This window comes from Colletotrichum chrysophilum, assembly GCF_026319265.1.
Source record: "Colletotrichum chrysophilum strain AFK26 chromosome Unknown scaffold_16, whole genome shotgun sequence".
In the NCBI taxonomy this organism is placed as follows: domain Eukaryota; kingdom Fungi; phylum Ascomycota; class Sordariomycetes; order Glomerellales; family Glomerellaceae; genus Colletotrichum; species Colletotrichum chrysophilum.
Genome location: NW_026517303.1, coordinates 322,767 through 341,659, shown reverse-complemented (window position 1 = coordinate 341,659; position 18,893 = coordinate 322,767). Strand labels below are relative to the sequence as shown.

Sequence of the window (18,893 nt, the reverse complement as noted above, 5' to 3'; positions counted from 1 at the left end):
AGAGCATCATGGTCTTTGACTCGTGGGCTGGCGAGCTCGGCCCGGCTGCCTTTGAGGAGTTCAGCAAGCCTTACCTCTCCTACATCTCCGCGAACCTCCCCAAGAAGCTGCAGGAGATGAACCTCGAGCGCGTGCCCATGACTGTCTTCCCCAAGGGCTGCTGGCATGCCCTCAACACGGTCTGCGACATCGGCTACGACGTCGTCGGTCTCGACTGGATGCAGAGCCCTGCCGACGCCGTCAAGATTCGTGGCGACAGACACATCACATTCCAGGGCAACGCCGACCCCGGCGTCCTCTACGGCACCCACGAGAACATCACCAAGGCGGTCGAGGAAATGGTCAATGGCTTCTGGGGCCAGAAGAAGGGGTGGATTGCCAACCTCGGACACGGTGAGTCGATACACGCATTGCGTCGCAAAAGAAGAACGAGCGTAACTAATCCTTGGCAGGCATCACTCCGGGTGTCAACCCCGAGGACCTCAGATTCTACTTGTCTGAGATCCACCGTCTGACGAAGAACTAAAAAGGTGTTAGGGTACGGAAGAACACATGAACCATTATTCGAGAGATGTCACGGGCGTATAAAAGGTGTTCGTCTGGGAGGGGCACATCTCTACTGGTCTTACTAGAGACGGCATAGGTATAGACCAAAAATCGCATCTCAATATCATTTGTTGCAAGCCAAGAGCTGCCGGGCAATATGTGGACAGCATGTGATGCTTTTAAATGAGAGAAGTGACGACATGAATATTTGCTTTTCCTTTCCGTGCCTTGGTTTCATCAAATAGCTGCATATGGTATCGTAAACTTTTTTTTGTGTCATTTCAACGTTTTTCGTTGCCCATTCCAAACGCCCCAGGGAGACCATCTTTGATGTCCTTTCCTGTTTCCAATCCCCAAACTCCGTCGCCAATGTGCATGACCCGACGTCCCCAGAAGGGGCGGATAAGTCGAATTGGTCATTATCATAATCGCTTGAAAAGTTGTGCATGGAAAGAAAAGAAATAGAGAAGAAAGCGCTTATGCCTTCTTGGTCAGGTTGTTGAGCCACTGCTTGCCCTTGGCGGCGAGGCCGTTGCCGTCCTCGGGGCTGCGGAGGCCGCCGGTGGGCGAAGGCGTCTTGCGCAGCGAAGACTCGTCGTCCTCGACGGCGGCCGTCGCCTCGGCCTTGGCCTTCTTCGCGGCGGCCTCCTCCTCGGAGCCGGTCTTGAAGACGTTGGCGGCGCCTCCACGGCCGTAGTGGGTTGCGCCGTTGCTCTCTCGGCGGGGGACGCTGTGAGGGGAGCATGTTAGTCGCAAGGGTGCTTCTTGCGGGCAAAAGTGGCGGATGGGACTCACCCCTCGACGTCCTGGCGCAGACGGGTCTCGTAGGGGTCGGCGTTCTTGGCCATGTTGCCGGAGCCGCCGCGGCCGGTGGTGACGACGGAGGTCTTGAGGGTCGGGGTCTCGAGGTCCTTGGGGGTGACCTTGGGCGACTTGGTGCTGTCGGCCATGTTGCCGGCACCGCCGCGGCCGTGGGAGGCAAGCATTGTGAGGATGCGCGAGGAAATGTCTGGTTTTGGTGCTTGGTGTCTGTCGGGTCGCTTTTGCGAAGCGCGAGTCTTTTGCTTGGGGAGGTATGTATGAGTCGTCGATGAGCCGGGCTTCGTCGGAGTAAGACCGGGGCGAGGGATGACAAGAACGCGAGGAGCGTTTCTCGGGACAGAGGGCGATCGATGCGGTGTGGTTCGAGAGTTGATGGCAAGATGAGAACGCAGAAACACTGGAACTCCTGGAATCAAATTCTGGTGACAGTGCAATACAGGTGGGTAGTGTACCGGCGGCGACGACGGACGGGAGACAAAGGACTTAAATAGGAACGTGGAGGCACAGCAGTAGGCAGTTTTACTCGGTCTTTGTTTAAGCTTCGTTTGGTGGTGGTGGTGGGAGGACGGAGGCAAGGATGGCATTGGCATTGGCATTGGCATCTCGGTCATGGCCGCAAGCAGATGTTGCGCGACCTTTCCCATGTACGGCGTAAGCACATCCTTGGCCTGCTCCTCCAGCCAGACGTAGGTTGCGCCAACAAGTGATCACAAGGTCGCTGAAATATTTTTTTCTTTCCCTCTTGGTTTTGGGGCCTTGGCTCAAGTGGCTTTCCCCACACCAGGGGCACGGTCTCGGTGATGTTTAGCCTGGACATGGACAACATGTGGGCTTTTTTTTTTCTTTCCCCCCAATTTGTATTTTCTGCAGTGGATACCTACAGAACACACAATGGCACATGGCCGTGAGAGAAAGAGGGGAAAGGATAGAGAGCCCGTTGCCGGGAGGTTTTGCAGCGGTTGAGAGGCCAGAGGCATCGCGCGTTGGCTAGCAGGGAGTGTGGACGTCTAAAGAAACCGCGGGGGCCGGGGAGCCAGTCATTGACAAACCAAAACGTAATGAAAACAACGACATCCAGCCAAAAACACCACGCACCCGCTGAACCGACAGGCACGACAGCACCCTCTTCCCAGCCCGGCCCCAAGCACTCGCCCTGGGTCTTTGGGTCCCTGTCCCTCTGCTCTGGACCCCAAAGCTCCGCCCTGTCTGGGATAGGCAAAGTCGCTGGTGGTGTCATTCAAGCTACGCGTGTCACTTGATCGCAATCTGCGAATCGCCGGCTCTAGGCCATGGCAAACACGCGGGGTGGATGTGGACGTTTTCCAACGACGAACGTCTCTGTCTTTGTTCTCGGGCTCGCGAGGTTGACGATGAAACCAGATTGCAAGGCGGAGATGCAGAAAACGAGGCTGGCAAGGCCTTTCTGTGACTGGCCGAGCTGTGCATACTTCGAAAGGAACCAAGGCGTGCAAGCGGTTGAAAGTGCGACTCTGAGTGATATTGTTGCTGTTGCTGCACGTTGTGTCGGGTCTAGAACCAGGGGCAACTGGCGGCAGCAGCAGGGCTTCAGGTTACCCCAGGATGTTCTATTCGACGCAACAGAGCTGCGGCCTCGTCCGATGGTCTTGTGACCTGGTGTTGATGATTCCTCCCAGCCGGCTGTAACGTTCCCAGGCGGGAGGTCTGGAGTCTGTATGCGCACATTGATCGCAAAGCGACTACGTGCTTGGCATTGGCACGAGGGTGAAAAAACTTGCCCTTGGATCCACGCCAGTAGACTTGTGCTCCGTCTCCTTTGCCTCTGGCCACCGCGGCAGGTTTGTCTGCCGGCCCTCGGCGCTGCCCTAGAGCCGATGGACAGCAAACTCAATTCGAGTTGCCTGAGTAAAGAAAAACCAGAGGATGCCGTGTCATTTAACCGCGCCGTGACTCGTCTGGGCAGCAGTGACGTTTGCCTCGTTGCGCAAGTGTCTTTGGGCTCTGCACTTGCTCCGCCAGGCTGAAACTGGTGCATGATTGTGACTGGTAAGAATGCACCCCGGATTTTCGTCCAAACATCGAGACCTTGCAGAATGCTCAAGCCAGTCACATCTCGGCCTTTTCACATCGGTCGGTCATCTCCAGCCCCGTGCCAACACAAGCCTCGAGCAGAGGGCCGCAGCTCTTTTCTTGACCTTTGCCCTCTTGCCCCTGCTTAGACCGATGCACTCTGGTTCTTGAAAGTCCAATGAATGTCGCAGGAACCAGTGCATGGGATGTCAACGAGTGTCGTCCTGGCATCCAGACAACCTTGAATGCAGAATTTGGCCCGGATTTGGCCCGGAAAGAGCAAAGTCTCCCTCGATGATTGGCCCATCTCGAATTGAGACCATCTGAAGAGCCGGCGGTGGCAATCCTGAAAATCTGGTTGGCCTGTCGCGGCGGAAAGAAAAAAGTTTACCATGCGCGCGGGCATTGCCGCTAGAGTCCTTTTTTTGACAGCTCGGCAAACGGCGATCTGCATCTGCGAATAAACTCCGATGGCGAATTCCTGTGGATGACGCGCATTCAGCAGACCGTTCCTAGCCCCGAGGATATCCAAATGCTTGAGATGCGATGGCCCGGAGCCGAGGTGACGCCGATGACTGTTGGTCCCATTGTCATTTAAGCCATCCAAGCCAATCTGGTCTTGAAGACTGACTACCGCTAAAGAGAGGTGGGCAGGGATGCTAGACGGAAGGATCAAGCTTTCTACACTAGAACAACTCAAAGCCAGGGCAAGTCTGTTCCATTAGGGACCTATCTGTAGTGCAATGATTACGACGTGGGGCTATTCCATCCCTTGAAACCCAAGGTTGTGACTGTGAGTATAAGCACTGGCTATGCATAGGGTTCTGTTCGGCTGAGCTGTTTGACGTCACGACTAGATCTTAACTTTGGATGCGACCATGCCGTTTCGTTTGAATGGTTGCACGGCTCTGTTCCTGGACACCTCGGCGGTTCAGATGAGAGATCAGGCGTATAGACTCTGACAACTCCGGAGACTTTGAGCCTGTAGACACATTGAACGGCATTGTCTTGCCTCTTTATCCGAGATGAACCTCGCACTTCAGACGAACAGCCAGGCGAGCGCACATCATGGAGAGGGCCCACGCCCGTGCTAGCGCGGCAACCGGATCACCTCCGGGTGCCCTAGACCTTGTCTGCTGTTAGGACAAGGTCCCCTGATTATCCACCTCGCGTCTACGACGTGTGCCTGCATCATCTACCGGCTTTGGCTCAGGTGCCGGGAAGCGGACTGAATGTGGCCAGGAGGTCGCGAGATCGTCGATAATAATCTCGGTGCCAGTCCATACGCACTCGTTGCGTCGTTGGGTTTTTGATGTTCGTAAGAGAATTGCTGTCTGGTGTTCGGCCATGCGTTTATCTAGTACAGAGAAACCGGGTTGGTATGTGTTCCGGCCTTTCGGTGGCCACGACCACTCTTACGAACGGCGGATGCTTTGTAGCCGAGAGTTCGTAGCGTCCTGCCTTGCTGGCCGAGGTGAAATGGGTGTTACAACGTCGCAACTCATGGTTGCAGTAGGTGGAAGATGTAAAGAAACGACGAGCAGCCAGGATGTATTATCACAAGGTCTTATGACCCCAGGGCCTCCTTTGATAGACGTCAAACAGCCCCGATAGAGAAAGTTGCTCTGATAATCTCGAGGAGCGTGCTCACAGTTATTTGTCAAAGGACAAGGGTGCCAGTTAGCTGTCAAGCTGGCTGCCGTGGCTGGAGGTAAGGCGGAAATCCGGCTTGGCGAACACAGCCAGAAACCGAGCCTGGCAGCCTGTGTGCTATTCCGAAGCTGCAGCGTAATATTTGACAGGAAACGGCAAAAGGCGCAACGCATCGGAAGGTCTTGCGCATAGACCACAGCTCCCACACCGCAATTCGGGCGGCTCGCTCCAGGGACATGGCTTGAGGACTCTGATAACAGGGGAAGATGAGCAGATGCCATGGCACCCGGTTGTTGCTCCTGGCCGGCGCGGAGCGAACAAAAGGACGTTGGACGGTTCAGCCAATGGAGAAGAGGCAGATGGCATACGATGGGTAACACAGCAGGCGGGGATACTGCAGGTGAAGTTCCGGCCGGGTGCGGATGGCTGGCGTACGAATGGAAGATGCGCTTTTGATTTGCACCAAAGCGCCCAGAAACGACCCAATGTGGAAGTTTGCTTTCACGGGCTAGCGAGAAGACGACCGTGGCCAAGCACGTTGGGGCCAGGTAGGCGCTGTCAGTTGTCAAGGGTGAGATGTGGCACGGAGGAGCTCCCAGTGGTCAACGGGCAGGCCTGGGTGGCGCGCCCCCCCCCCTCCCCCCTTCTTCTGCGAGACAGGAGGAGGTGCGGCTGAAGCAATGCGCCGAGCAGGCGTCGGGGAGTCGGGTTGTGTCAATGGGCACCGAGGGAATGGTTTGGCATAAAGTAGGCCTGCTGCTAAGGCCGGGACCGATACATGGGCGCGGAAATGGTTCGTGGACCATTGTGTCGGGTTGGGGTGGCTGTTGGGCGGGATGACGAAGGAGGGGGGCCGCTCGACATGTCTGGTTTCGGCATGATTCGCCGACTCTCATTGCCCGGCCTCGTGCGTTCGTGTCATGGAAAGCAAAGCCGGCCAGAGACGAACGACACGAGACGGTTGACGGACGGGAGATTAACTCCAAGCTGCCATGTTTTCGAACGAGATCGGATCCAAGACATTGTGGGCAGATGCGACGGGCGGGGTGCCAGACGGGACGGAAGTGTGTGGCATGTGTGTGGTAACACACGGGTCGACGGGTTTTCTGTGCGGGAGGACGTGAGGAGGAGGAGGACGACGGATGAGTTGAGCTGCAGAGCAGGCGTCCTGCGTTCGAAAGGATACGTCTGCCATCCGAGACTGGCGATGTTCGGGCATCAAGCTGGTCGCCGATGGGTCAATCAGAACTGCAATCAGGTACGCATTAGTGAATCCCCGCCGCGAGGTGATGGATGATCTTGGGTAGGCAATAACGAAGTCCACCTTAGGGTGTCTCTGAGCTGAGCTGGCTTTGGCGTACCTGATCCTTGTCGACTTTTTTGCCTGCCCCGTCGCTAGCTGCTGTTTCCGTACCGGCAATGCTGCAAAGTGCCAGCGGGGCCATGTACTCAGACACACAGCACTGGCTCGTCATGCCGAGAGGAGAGAACAATAGGAAAACAAAGAACCCCGGGAGGAAGGGGCTGGCTCCGTCCGCATTGTCAGTATCCGAGGTCCCCGTAGAACGAAGCAGGCGTCTTCCAACATGGCATCGTGTCTTTGCACTGCGTGTGGACGAGTTGACGAGGTGGCATGGCAAGGTGACTTTGTCCATGGGTACGTTACCCACCCGGAAGAAGGAGGCAAGAGGCGCGCTCGTCTATTCTATTCGTACAGTCTGCGGATGCTCGAGCCAGAGTCCGGCGGATGTTAAAAAAGCAGAGGATGGCGGGCCATGGCCCATCACCCGTTCCGCACTCTAGCACCGCGCATCGCGCATCGCTCGTATCCACCGCGACGGCAACCCTGGCACTCCATACTGCAGAGTACATTCAGGGAAAAAAAGCAAAGAGGAATGGAAGGAGCCGGCGCCAGTGAGAGCGAGACCCAATGCCCAGTGATCTGAATGTACGGACAGGCACAGGTAAACCCCGCGCTGGCGGTCGTGTCAATGGTGGTCGATACCAGTCGTCCACCCAAAGTGGGCTGCCGCACAAACCGTCGGTATATCTGCATCAACGAGCGTTTGCCAAAAAAGAAGAATGGCGGCTTGTCTCATGTACGAGGGCGGAGGCAGGCGACGTCGACTCTGTTGCTCTGCCCAACAACGGAACCCGTGGGCATGATGTACAGCACGAGCACAGCACAGGCACGACAGCACACGACAGACACATGGCGGTCGCTCAACCAAGAGTCCCAAACCAAAGGCACCGACCCGACGACCTGCGGACTGTACTGTACTGGACTGTGCTGTGAATGTGACGACCGCGCAGAGGTACAGCATCAATCAGCTGGCAGCGATCCAATCCATGGATGGGGGCCCCTCCCTTGGTCTTGGAGCACCTGGGACCCTGCAAGCCCTGGTGCTGGTCTGCCGCCTGCTATCCCGCCCGCCCAACCGTGCAAGACAAACTCGACCTGTCTTCCCGCGTTGCCGCCACCAACCGAGCGTGCTGCGGTATTGCAAGGCGGCGCCGTGCCGTGTCGTGGTGTCGTGCCGTGCTAGTGTCGGTGTCAGTGTCAAGAACGTCGGGTCTTTGCTTCCAGGTATTGCTGCACCTCTGCTTTCTGCTGTTCTTCTCTCGAGACTTGCTTGCGGGCTGGGCACCGAAGCAATCCAATGTACCTACAGTGAGTGTAGACCGTGAGGTGACAGAGAGCCAGTCAGTGTACCCGGCAGGTACCTCCGTAGGTAAGGTGCAGACCCACCCCACGCCCGCCCACAACCAGGAAGATGCACACAGACCACCATTTGCACCCCTCCTCCGTCCAGAGTGCCCCCCTCTCTCTCCCCCATTTCCCATCTCCAATTGCCCAGTGACTTGCGTCGGTAGCTGCTTAGTTTTGTCGAGCTCCCTTGTCCGTCCATGTTCGTACACTTACGCATGTGCAACCTTGTTCGGCCTTCCTTGGGTTGCTGCCTTCCTTCCACTTTCCTGTGGTACCGAAGAAAGCGTCCTGCGGTACTGCACCTGCGGCCTCTACGCACCTGCACCTTCAAAGCTCGAGCACCTTGGGAACCTAAAACATCCTGTCCTTTATAACGAACCCGGCTGCCCTGACCCGTTTCCTTCCTCGACCACCATATTTTCTCGAGACACGGAACCACGCTTCTCTCGAGTCTGGCAGTCCATCCCGCTAGGTACCGTGCAGTCCCCCTCTTGCTGCTGCACAATCTTCTTCTTCCCGAGCCCGCGTCCGTATCCCGCAATTATTCCGCGCTTTGCTGACCCGGCGTGTAACGTAGCCGTGGCCTGCGATAACTTTCTTCTGCCGCTCTCGCCCCCCCCACCTCCGCTCCGCGACGAGAACCCACGATCGAGCTTCGCAAAGAACCGCCGAAACCATGAACTACGACCAGCAACATCCCGCCTCTGGTGGCTACCACCATCAGCAGCATATGCCCCCGAACCCCTATGCTCAACAACAGCTTCCGCCTCCTCACCAGCAACATCATTCACAGCACCCCCAGCAGCATCCGCATCATGCCCATCCCTCAAGCCAGATCCCACAGCTTCCCCCCATGTCTTTCCCGCCTCCTGCGCCAGTACCATCTAATATGCCTCCCAACGGTGTCCCTCCTCAACACCCTCCCGCCGTCTCTTCTGGCCCCGCCGCCTCGACTTCCGCGAGCCAGGGCCAGCCCCCTTCTTTCTCCAGGACAGACGACCTGGGCAGGCAATACGAGTTCGTCAAGCGTCCGAGCAAACCTCTCGAGATCATCAGCTTACAAAGTCCAGGCTTGTGGTTGTCCAGCAACCCCAGAGAGCGCGCATGTGCGGATTCGGTGACAAGGTGAGCAAGCCCCCTGTTGAATACTTGCCATCGTCGACACTCGTGCTGATGCTTCGTCTCGACAGGACCGCCGCCCCATTACCCCTCCGCCGTGTATCAGAGTAAAGGTCTTCAACCCCGAAACCGGTCGCGAGTTCAGTGTAAAGTTAGTTAGCCCCGCGTCTTCCAAGTTGGACATTGCGCTGACAGCCTGATAGCGAGGTCGAGCATGGGCATTTCATCATCAATGTCGACCTGTGGGACGAGAAGGCACAGCACGAGGTGAACCTCGTCAGGCACTCGAGCACAACGGCCTCCATTTCTACCACAACCCCGACTCCCTTCCACACGCTGAGGCAAGACCCCCCGGGCATGCCTCCGTACGCAGACCTGATACCCGGTTACGCGGCCGGTCCTGCGTATGGCCAGCAGCAGCAGCCCCCGCCGATTCCAGGGTACCAAGGGTACCAGCGTAGGTCTCTCGCGGCCAGCTGCATCAGTTCACGTGCTGACACGGGAAACAGCTCCTCCGACTGCATACACATCTACCAACGCCTCGTTTGCGCCCCCCACTCAATATTTCCCGAACCATGCCGCCAGCACCGTACCATCGCAGGCTGACATGACGTACGGACACCGCCAGTCCATGTCGATGGCGACAAATCAGCCCCAGGGCATGTTCACCAGAAATCTTATCGGCAGCCTGGCATCTAGCGCATTCCGCCTCAGCGACACGGAGGACAATGTCGGTATCTGGTTTGTCATGCAGGATCTGAGTGTCAGGACTGAGGGTCTTTTCCGGTAAGTACGCTCGCAGAAAGTCTCCTACATTGCTAACCCGTCGAAGCTTGAGGTTCTCGTTTGTGAGTGTGGCGAAGCGTGCCGGACAGCCCTCCGCAGCTGGCTCTTTGGTCAACATGGGCAAGAGCAATGTCCTCGCTCAATGCTGGAGCGACGTGTTCCAGGTCTACTCTGCCAAGAAGTTCCCCGGAGTGTGCGAAAGCACCCCTCTGAGCAAGTGTTTCGCTCATCAAGGCATCAAGATTCCCATCAGGAAGGATGGTCCTTCGGACGGGAAGAAGAACAACGAAGAGGACGAGGAGTTTTAAAAGGGTATTCTCCGTCGCATCACCGAGGCCATCCTTCCGCGCGATGTGGGAGTCGTCCGCGCGATGAAGTAATGTTGCGTTGAATGGGCACGAAGCGCAGCTCTAGTAACGAGGCACACCCGGGGAAAAAGAGGCTACCAGTATGTGGGCATCTGCATAATCTAAAGTGCCTGAGTATTTTGATTAGCACTCTTCCCGTTGAGGAATCTAGTATAAAAATCCCTATTCATTTAGAGCGCTTTTGTTTTGAACCTCTGAGCCATTGTTGCTGCGTTGCGAGGTTCTTTTATTCAATGCCTTGACAACTAAATGAACTGATATGCATGGCTGTGGCTTAATTTTACGCCCTCATGTCACACGGCTCTGTCTGCCGTAAGTTCTTAGTCTTACCTACAGCACTTCTTGCCCCGATCATTATGTGCTCTCGTTGACGACCTGGAGACAAGGCTTTGCTGCTTCCATTCCGGCTTACACACACTTCAGCTTCAGGCCAACGAAAGGGACAGGAAGGGTGACTTTTGCCTTCGGACCTGGGCCCGGAGTACCCCCCCTCCCCCTCACTCGGCCGGGAGAGCAATCCCCACTCGGGTGCATACACGACGACGGCGCGGGCGGCCAAGCAGCAGCAACCCTTCCCTTGCGAACAAGTAGCCCGAAAGTACTTCTGTGAAGGAAGACTTCCCTTACCTTAGTTCCCGTTGGGCGTGTGGAGAATTTCAGCCCCCAAACGTGCCGAGGGGGTCTAGGTAGGTAAGTGATCTCTGCCTGCGCCGCAACAGCTGTCACGCACTTTTCCCGAACGAGGAGTTGCGTCTGCTTCTTTTCGCGGCGCTGGAACCCCAAAGTTTGGTGATACTTCTTCACTGCCCTTGCGCGCGCGCGCGCGCGTTCCAGAGCGCAGCGGTGAGGGAGACAAGATTAGACGAACCAGAGCCAGAGGGGGTTTCCGTTGGGCCCTACCTTCAACGGGCGCCTTGCATGTGAATACGGACCCTGTAGCATCCGGAATCGCCAAGTGAACGGTGATGGACGCACAAACGAATGGGTTGGCTCGACGAGATATCTCTAGTTTCGGCGGTTGGTGTCCGGTCGCCAATCTCGGGTGGCTTGAGTGTGTTCCGCAGCTACGGCACCGGAGTCTACCCTCCTGCGCCCTCGTCCGCCCCGTCCCGGAACCGCAAGCATGGCGTTGGTAAAGCCATTGCCGCGCGGGAAGCCGCAGCGGTGCAGATTATCCCCGCCGGATGGATCATGGGATGCTGTCGTTGGCGAGGCTGAGTAGCATCACCCCGAAATAACCGGAAGCATTCAAAAACGCGCGAGAGACGGCAAGGTCTAATTCCGACACATCCTTTGGATATTGAAAAACTACAAAAATGATGCCTGCAGTCCCTACTGCATGGCTCCAACGCCGACACGCCCAACCCGGGCTCAACCAACAACGCTCAACGCTCCCAAAGTTTTCATTGCTGATCCTTTCTTCTTCGTGAGAAGCCGCCAGTGACGTACATCAGCTGACATGGTCGCATTCCATCCGTCAAGACCTCATTATGTCGCCTTTATCAAACGCCATCTCGTTTCCATCTCGAGCAACAAAAGGGAAGAAGGGAGAGAGAAAAAAAGAAGCCGGGAAAAAAAGGAGCTGATAAACTGTACATGTTGGGGGCTTCCCCCTCCCCTGACCTTTATAGGATCAATTCCATACCTCTTTCCCTGAATCATTCGTCGACCAGAGATCTCTCTTCTTTTTTTCATCATGTAATACATGCCGCGGGAGACTGAATTGTCTCCCGGCTCATCTTGAGCGCGCAAGCAACCGTCAGCGCGCATGTGCCCGACTGCACGCAGACCTTGGCCTGCCTATGGGTAAAGGAAAAAAAGGACTTTTGAAAACGCCGCCGGCTGTGCGTATGCAAAGGGCTCTAGGAATCGGCCAGTTTCGCAAAGTGCTTGGACCAAATCCAACCAACTTGGTCATCAGGATCGTCTTGGTTCTTGGCAAGCCACAGCTCACCCTTTTCGGCAATGACATCAAAGATCTATGTGAATCACTGTTAGCCATCTGTGGATCTCAAGACAAAGACGGGGCCAGCCACTTACCTCGCCAGCTTGGTACGTGAGATAGGGGTACCCAGCCTCATGCTTTGTGGTTTCAATATTGAACTCGAACAATGACGCTGCTAGCCAGAGCACATTATAGCCGTTGCCTGCTGGCACCCGCTCTCGGGACGATGCTCTGGACGATCTCTGGCTCTCCTCGGTGCCGTCTGGCATGGGGAGTGCTGAGTGGAATAGGCCAGAGAACCGGCGCGACTCGCCACCTGCGTGCTGGGGGGTCTGATGAGCGGGATTTGAGTCTCTCCTCGTGTGCACTGTAGATTCAGAGCTCTGTCGGGGAAGGCCATTGGACTCGAAACTCTTGCCTGTTCCAGGCCGCGTCAACGAAGGAGGGATATTAGGGCGAGGCACCGGAGACTGGTCTCCCGTGACCGGAGATGGTGCCACCGACGGTCGGTGGCCATTGGCACCTGTGTAGTAGTCTCGGTAGTAGAACTGGTGCGGGCTGAGCGGAGTGGTTGATGGCGACAGGGTGAACTGCCCGCTGTGGCGCTTTGCAAAGTCCGGGGTGGGCAGCATCGGGGCATGGTCGCCGTTCACTGACAGGCCTCTGGGCCGGGGGGAGAGCTCGGCGGGCCGTGGTCGGAGCTTCGACGTGGCGGTGACGTCGTCGGTGCTTGCCGTGGTCGACTGTGACGTTCTGCCCTTGTATGCCGGGTTGAGAATGCCAATGTTAGTGAACATCTCCTGGGCGTACTTGTAGTCGCGCTGGAACTGCGCAACAATGTCTGCAACCTCGGGCGGCGGGCCCGTCTCTCCGGTGACCTTCTTGACCTTCTCCACCCAGATCGAGTACCAGTTGGCTTGAATGTTGACAAAGTTACCCAGACAAATGTTGCCAATCTTCTCGGTCAAGGCCGACAGCTGTGGCAGCTCCTTCTTCAAGGTCTCGTTCAGGGCGTCATACTGCTCCACCAGCTCCTTAAGCCTAGCGTCGACCGTCTTGCCGCCCTTCTTGAGCTGCTCGGACCGCTCGAAATCGAGGCGGCGCTTCGAGCGCTTCTTCATCGCGAGGGATGGGTTGCCGTATGCTTTGATGACATGCTCGAATGGCTCGATAACATGCTTTCTCACTTGTTGGAGCTGGCCGACTGTTAGATGGGGGGGGATGAGCAATGTCTCGAACGTTGTACTCACATGTTCTTCAAGGGCAACCTTCTCAATATCCCTCATGGACACGTTAAACTGGACCCATTTGCTTTCCAGCTCCGGGTAGCTTCCAGGTTGGAGTCGCATGACGAGTTCCATGGACGACAGATATTGCAAAAACTCGTGGACGTAGGCGCTGACTTGTCGGGTGTAAAACTCGACATCTCTGAGCACAACCTGCAGTCGGAGGTAGTCGTCTCCGAACTTCTCGTGCAGCTTTGCGTACACGGCATCCTCGGGTATCCTGGAGCTGGCAGCTTGCAGCTTGTCCACCCTCTTGCCAAAAGCTCGAGCAAAGCCGGCCTTGACATCAGACTCCTTCCTCTTGCGGCCGACGATTTGTCCCACGAGCTCAAAGTTCTTCTTGGTCTTGTTGATCTCAATGATGGCCAGTTCCAACACTTCCTTTGTCGAGATGAGCTCCGCTCGGTCAGGGTGGTCCTGAGGAGTGTGTGCCAGGAGCGTCATGATCAGGGTCGGGTATTTCGTGATGCGCTGCATGGGCTTGATGAGGAGAGAGTCCAGATCCCAAGCTGCCGTGAGGTCCTTAGCCACTTCGTTGCACTCGTTCAGCCATACCTTGACCGTCGGATCTTGCTGGATCTGGATCAACCGCTTTGCGGCGTGATCGCTATTCCTCAGGAACCCTTCATGCGCCACCCTCATGTCCTCAATGTGCTTCTTGAAGACGGGACCGATCGCCGTGGCTCTGTCCCTGTCGTCGCTAAGTTCAGGAGCAGCGGAGCCGTTGGATGACGCTCCCTCGGCAGCAGCCGCCGCGTCCTCTCTCGGCAGCGGCGACCGACGCGCATGAGGAACATACACTGACACCACAGCCTCCTTGAGCTGGGTCAGAAAGTTTGTGTGGAAGCTGATGATTTCGTCAGTGTTGCGGAAGATGAGCTTGATCGTCTTGTCGTCGAGTCTCGGGCAGGCCTCTGCCGTGCCCTTGTAGATCTCCTCCACGATGTTCATGTCCCTTACAAAAACCGCCTCCGTGTCGATGAGCTCCTTAATGACGTTTCGCCGCTGCACAAGCCGGTGTCTTTCCTTTCCAGTGGGGCCATCCTTCAGTGGTGTCGATGTCGGCTCTATCGGGGTTTGACCGCCAAGAGATTGGTCTCTGGTCTCGATGGACATATGATCGATGGAATGCGGTGTGGAAACGGGCCGTGATCCCTCCTCACTTTGACGACGAGAGCCGACCAGGGTGCTGCCGGGAAGAGTGTCGGCGTAGAAACTGCTGACTGCCGTGCGTCGCGCATCGTATCCAGCCTTGGACGCGGGCACTGGCGGCGGCTCATGCTCGGGGCGCGGTACAGACTTGCATTCTTTGCGTTCCTTTGGAGGCCAGGGGTAACTGGCGTCAGGATACGGGACAGAGAATCCTTCCCCGGTGTCCAGCTCGGGCAGTTGATGGATCGTAGCTCGTCCCACCGGCTGGGCCTCTCCAGATTCCGCCGCAGGCTGCGCTTCCGCTTGCGTGGTCGCGGGCTCCAAGGGCTGAGCGTTGGCGAACTCCGCGGGGGGGATATCGGGGCTGTAGTGCTGGCTTTGACGAGCGGACGAGTCTCTGCTAGAGGCATACAGCGAGTCAGTAGCGTACGGCGGCTTGGGCATGGGCAGCACGTCGTTGAAAGCCGAGATCCGGTGGTGCGGCGGGTCGTTGCTATCGACAGAGAAGTCGGTCCACGCGGATTGCTGGCTGACTCTATTCGCAGACGGGTGTATCGATGGGACCATCAAGCTGTGAGAGGTGTCGGGCGTTTGCTGGCTCTCGAGGCTCGTCTTGTGGAGGTCCTCTTGCGCGTCTGAAGACTCACACGTCGATGCCCGCTGGGACGAATCGTTGTCCTTGTGGTGATCGTGGTAAAAGTCCTCTGGCCTCTCAAGCGTATCGCTGGATGCCTCAGCAAGCTCCGTCTCGGCCTGGTCTGGAAAGTAGGATACATCGCAGACGGACTCGTCCATGTCGTCGACCTGACTGCCGCTGTCAACGTCGTCGTAGGACTCCATTCTTGGGAATGGGACAGTCTCTTGGCGCGGAGAGTCATACTCGGATTCCCGGCGCAGGATCTTGACCGTCGTCTCGTAGGGAGGGCTCGAGAAGGGCACCGGCTGATAGTCTTCGGAGATGGGGCGGGAGTTGGTGAACGCGCCGGGGATAGAGGGGTCATCGAACTCGCTCCTCGTGGGAGTCGGCTCAGGCGACGGCTGCGGGGACGTCTGGTCCAGCGAGATTTTGATCGAGACCTTGTCGTCGGCTGCTGGCTCGTCCTCGAACGGGTAGTGATACTCGGCCCTCTCCGGCGTTGGCGCACGGCGTACTTCCTCAATATGCGCCTGCTCGTGGTTGCCATCAGCTTGAGCAATCGTCAGGCCGAGACCAGTTGGTGCAGGTGTCTCCAACTGGATAGGCGGAAGAGTCTGGGGCTCAATGTCAAATTCCGTCGTCTCCGTAGCCGCCGAGACTGCTGACTGCGGCACATCGTCCACGGGAGGGCTCAGGGCAGGGAAGCTGCCCGGGATGCCCAGTGTGGGGGAGTCGATGGCCAGCGATGGAGGAGCCGCGATGGACACGACGGGTGGCACTGCTGTCGAGATTGTTAACGACTGGGGCGGCTGCTCAGACGGCGTAGGCTGGGCCGGCGGTTCCGAATCGTCGACAGCTTCCTCGGGAGCCACAGCGGGCTGAGTCTCGGGTGCTTCTGCTGGTGCGTCCTCGGGCGGGTCGGGTATCTTCTCGGTCGCATTCGCGTCATCCAGCTGTGGCAATTCCTGGCCAATCGTGGGCACCGGGGGTATTTCGTCCTTCTCCTTGGCGGCTGCTGCTTCTTGCTCCTTCTTTCGCTTCGCAGCTTGTTTCGCATCCCGAGCCTGGCTATCGCGAATAGACTTAGTATATGCGAGTCGGATATGCTCCCGTCGCTGCTCGAAATCGATGGGCCCGACGGATATCCTCCGCCGCCGGGACGTTGACTCCTCCGCCTTTGACGACTGCCTAGGCGCATTCTTGTGCGGGGATTTGGCCCTCTCGACGGCCTTCAGACGCGAGCTCGCGGTCGTGGCCGTCGATACCGACTGCCGGGGGCGGGAGCTGCGCAGAGGAGGGGATAGTTTGGGCGGCGGCGCTGCCACAAACGCTGTGAGACGCGTGTTGTTATTCGGGGTTATGAGACCTCTGGGGGCGGGCTTGCGTCCACCAGGCGTTGATTGCGTCGGTGTCTTTGCCCGGGTCGTTGGTGTCTTGGCACGGTTGACGGGCGCCGTCGTCCGCGGTGTCTTGCTTGATGACGGAGGAGGGCGCTTGAACGTGGACGGGGAGTTGGCCCTGGAGCTTTCTCTCGTGGAAGGCGCGCTTGTCGAATCGCTCGGCGTGCTCAGCTTTCGAACCGAGACAGGGAGGCGCGACGACGGCGACGCAGCCCTCTCGGGATGCACGCCTTCTGGCGTCGGACGCGACGGCAGCGCCTTTCGCACCATTGGTGATCCGGTTTTTGACGCAGCAACGTCACTGTGCGCCCGAACATGGCTCCTCGTGTTATGGGCGGAGCGTCCTGTCGCGCCGTTTGGTTGTGTGGCCGCGGAGCGGTACCAGTCAGTAGGGGACGCCGGCTCGAGGTCGGGATCTGATTTTGTGCGTTGGTGTAGCCGAGCGACGTGGATGCTGGACTCTGAAGTTCTACGCGGGCGCGCACCGGAGCCTTCGATGCCGAATCCTGCGGTTGGAGTGTCGCGCTGGTCAGGGAGGATCTCGCCAAACAACAGGCCTGGCGCTCGTGGGGAGGAAGGGGGCGACAGAGTCGGCGACTTGTGCTGGAGGTTCGTCATGGATTTCGATGCGTTGGGGGTGCCGGTGGCCGACGGCGGGTTTCGCGGTTTGGCAATACGGCTGGCAAAGGATTGGGAGTTGTTTGACAGCTGGTCCTCGGCGACGAATTTTGTCCTCTGTGTACCCCGGGCAGCGGTGCCTCGACTGGAGTCTGTCGTCAGCTCGCGGTTCGTCGAAGTCCTCAAGGTGGAGTATGATATTGACCCATTCACACCGGGCGTCGACTTGTCACTCGTCGCAGTCGCAGATCTACTGGGCCGTAACGGGACACCTCGAACAGGAATCCGGGGACCGGCGGACGACGACGACGATGAAGGCTGCTGGTCGAATCTCTTTGTCAGGTCCTTGACGCTAGGTTTCCGGTTCGTGTTCGACCTCGGGGCACCGACGGGGGGTTCGATTGGGGCAGAGGCAGATCGCTGGGAGGGACGCAGTGCAGCTCGGGCTGCAGGCGCAGGCGGGTTCTTGGGGTTAGTGCCATTGCCGTTTGACCGCACGGACGGGTTATCGCGGGCTCGGGAGACTGAGGTCGCCATGTAGTCGTTGTCTGATGAAAGGGTTCGATGATGATGGTTTGACGACGGTCCGCCTCGATAGCTTCGGTAAAAATCATCCGGGTTTACGATGTCGTGAGCATGACCATCCGCAGCGAAGGCCTCAGCCGTGTCGGCGGCAGAGGCATCCAATGTCTGATGGGGATGGAAACCGTTCGCTACAGGGCTCGTAGGGAGGTAGTGGTGATGACGGGTATCTGAAGAATGTTCGGACGGGTGGCGGTAAGGGTCGTAGTCGTCGGCGTCGTGGTCGAGATCGGGCTCGTGGTACTCGTAACTCGTCTCGAAGTTTGGTTGTCGATGAAGTTGGTGATGAGCGTAGTGGGTAGTTTGTTGCTGTCGGTGCTGCTGTTGCAGGACGGTGGCCAGGCGGTCCTCCTCTTCTGGACTGCCAGCTTCCATTGTGGCCTGAACATCCGTCAGGCGTGTTGGGTGGACTGGCTCGTCAGGATTCCCATAGACCCATGCAGGCTGTGTGGGATGTTTGGGTTGGGAAGCATTGATGTGTTGGCCTGCAAGCTGAGTGGGCAGCGACAGTTTGGAGAGGCGACGGGCTGTCCCTGGTTGGCGAGCGTTGGCAGTGTCCGGGGCCTATCGACAGCAAATCTTAATGCATGGATGGGTGGCCACCGCAGGAGTACCCGTGGTGCGACTTTTGCTCTGTGGGGGTTATTATGGAGATTTGGATTTTTTTTTTTTTTGTCTTTTGGCAAGAGTCGAGACGAGATTCGGAAGGCTTGCGAAAAGTAAGTTTGTGACCTCTCTCTTGGGGGTTTTTTTTTCGGGGTCTTTCCAGTTGGTTGTTATGATCGAATCGGACGCAGCGAGATGGGATGGCAAGAGGTGAGATTTGGTGGTGTTGAAGGTGAAGGTAGGGAGAGACAGGCGCAGGCGCACACGCGCACGCACTACTCTTTCACGGGTAGAGAGCCACTCACTCAAACACACAAAGGCGAGAGAGCGAAGCGGGAAGGATAGACGGAGGTGTAAAAGTGAGGAGACAGATTGGGGGGGAAGGACGGCGGGAGGCGTATGCTGCTTTAGCGGGTGTAGACGTAGCGATTATGGAAGGGTGAGATGGAGAGGAGGCGGCCAGCCTTTACGCAGTAGACTACTGGAGTTTGGGGGGGGAAGCAGGCGCAATCCAATGTGCAGAATGAGGTGCAGGAGTGGGCAGGAGGAGGAGAATTAATTTTTGGCGCAGCGCCTTCCTCGTCTTGAACTGGATCGAGGTGAATTGGCGTAGC

The 18,893-nt window shown here is 57.4% G+C and overlaps 4 protein-coding genes across 4 annotated transcripts; 2 read left to right on the top strand and 2 right to left on the bottom strand.

Moving 5' to 3' along the window:
• Positions 1 to 8: 8 nt before the first annotated feature.
• On the top strand, positions 9 to 526 carry COL26b_003051 (uncharacterized protein; the record flags this gene model as incomplete). Its single annotated transcript, XM_053175956.1, has 2 exons — positions 9 to 393; positions 453 to 526. 2 exons carry the CDS (start codon positions 9 to 11, stop codon positions 524 to 526), a joined length of 459 nt encoding a protein of 152 aa, XP_053040123.1.
• Positions 527 to 1,023: 497 nt separating this feature from the next.
• Positions 1,024 to 1,532, bottom strand: COL26b_003050 (uncharacterized protein; the record flags this gene model as incomplete). The annotated part of the gene is made up of 2 exons (XM_053175955.1): positions 1,024 to 1,276; positions 1,342 to 1,532. The coding sequence occupies 2 exons, from the start codon at positions 1,530 to 1,532 to the stop codon at positions 1,024 to 1,026; spliced, it is 444 nt and encodes a 147-aa protein (XP_053040122.1).
• A 6,924-nt stretch (positions 1,533 to 8,456) lies between these two features.
• Positions 8,457 to 9,993, top strand: COL26b_003049 (uncharacterized protein; the record flags this gene model as incomplete). The annotated part of the gene is made up of 5 exons (XM_053175954.1): positions 8,457 to 8,905; positions 9,006 to 9,054; positions 9,095 to 9,356; positions 9,409 to 9,685; positions 9,732 to 9,993. The coding sequence occupies 5 exons, from the start codon at positions 8,457 to 8,459 to the stop codon at positions 9,991 to 9,993; spliced, it is 1,299 nt and encodes a 432-aa protein (XP_053040121.1).
• Positions 9,994 to 11,915: 1,922 nt separating this feature from the next.
• COL26b_003048 (uncharacterized protein) lies at positions 11,916 to 18,048 on the bottom strand (the record flags this gene model as incomplete). Its single annotated transcript, XM_053175953.1, has 3 exons — positions 11,916 to 12,032; positions 12,094 to 13,194; positions 13,249 to 18,048. The coding sequence occupies 3 exons, from the start codon at positions 18,046 to 18,048 to the stop codon at positions 11,916 to 11,918; spliced, it is 6,018 nt and encodes a 2,005-aa protein (XP_053040120.1).
• Positions 18,049 to 18,893: the final 845 nt, after the last annotated feature.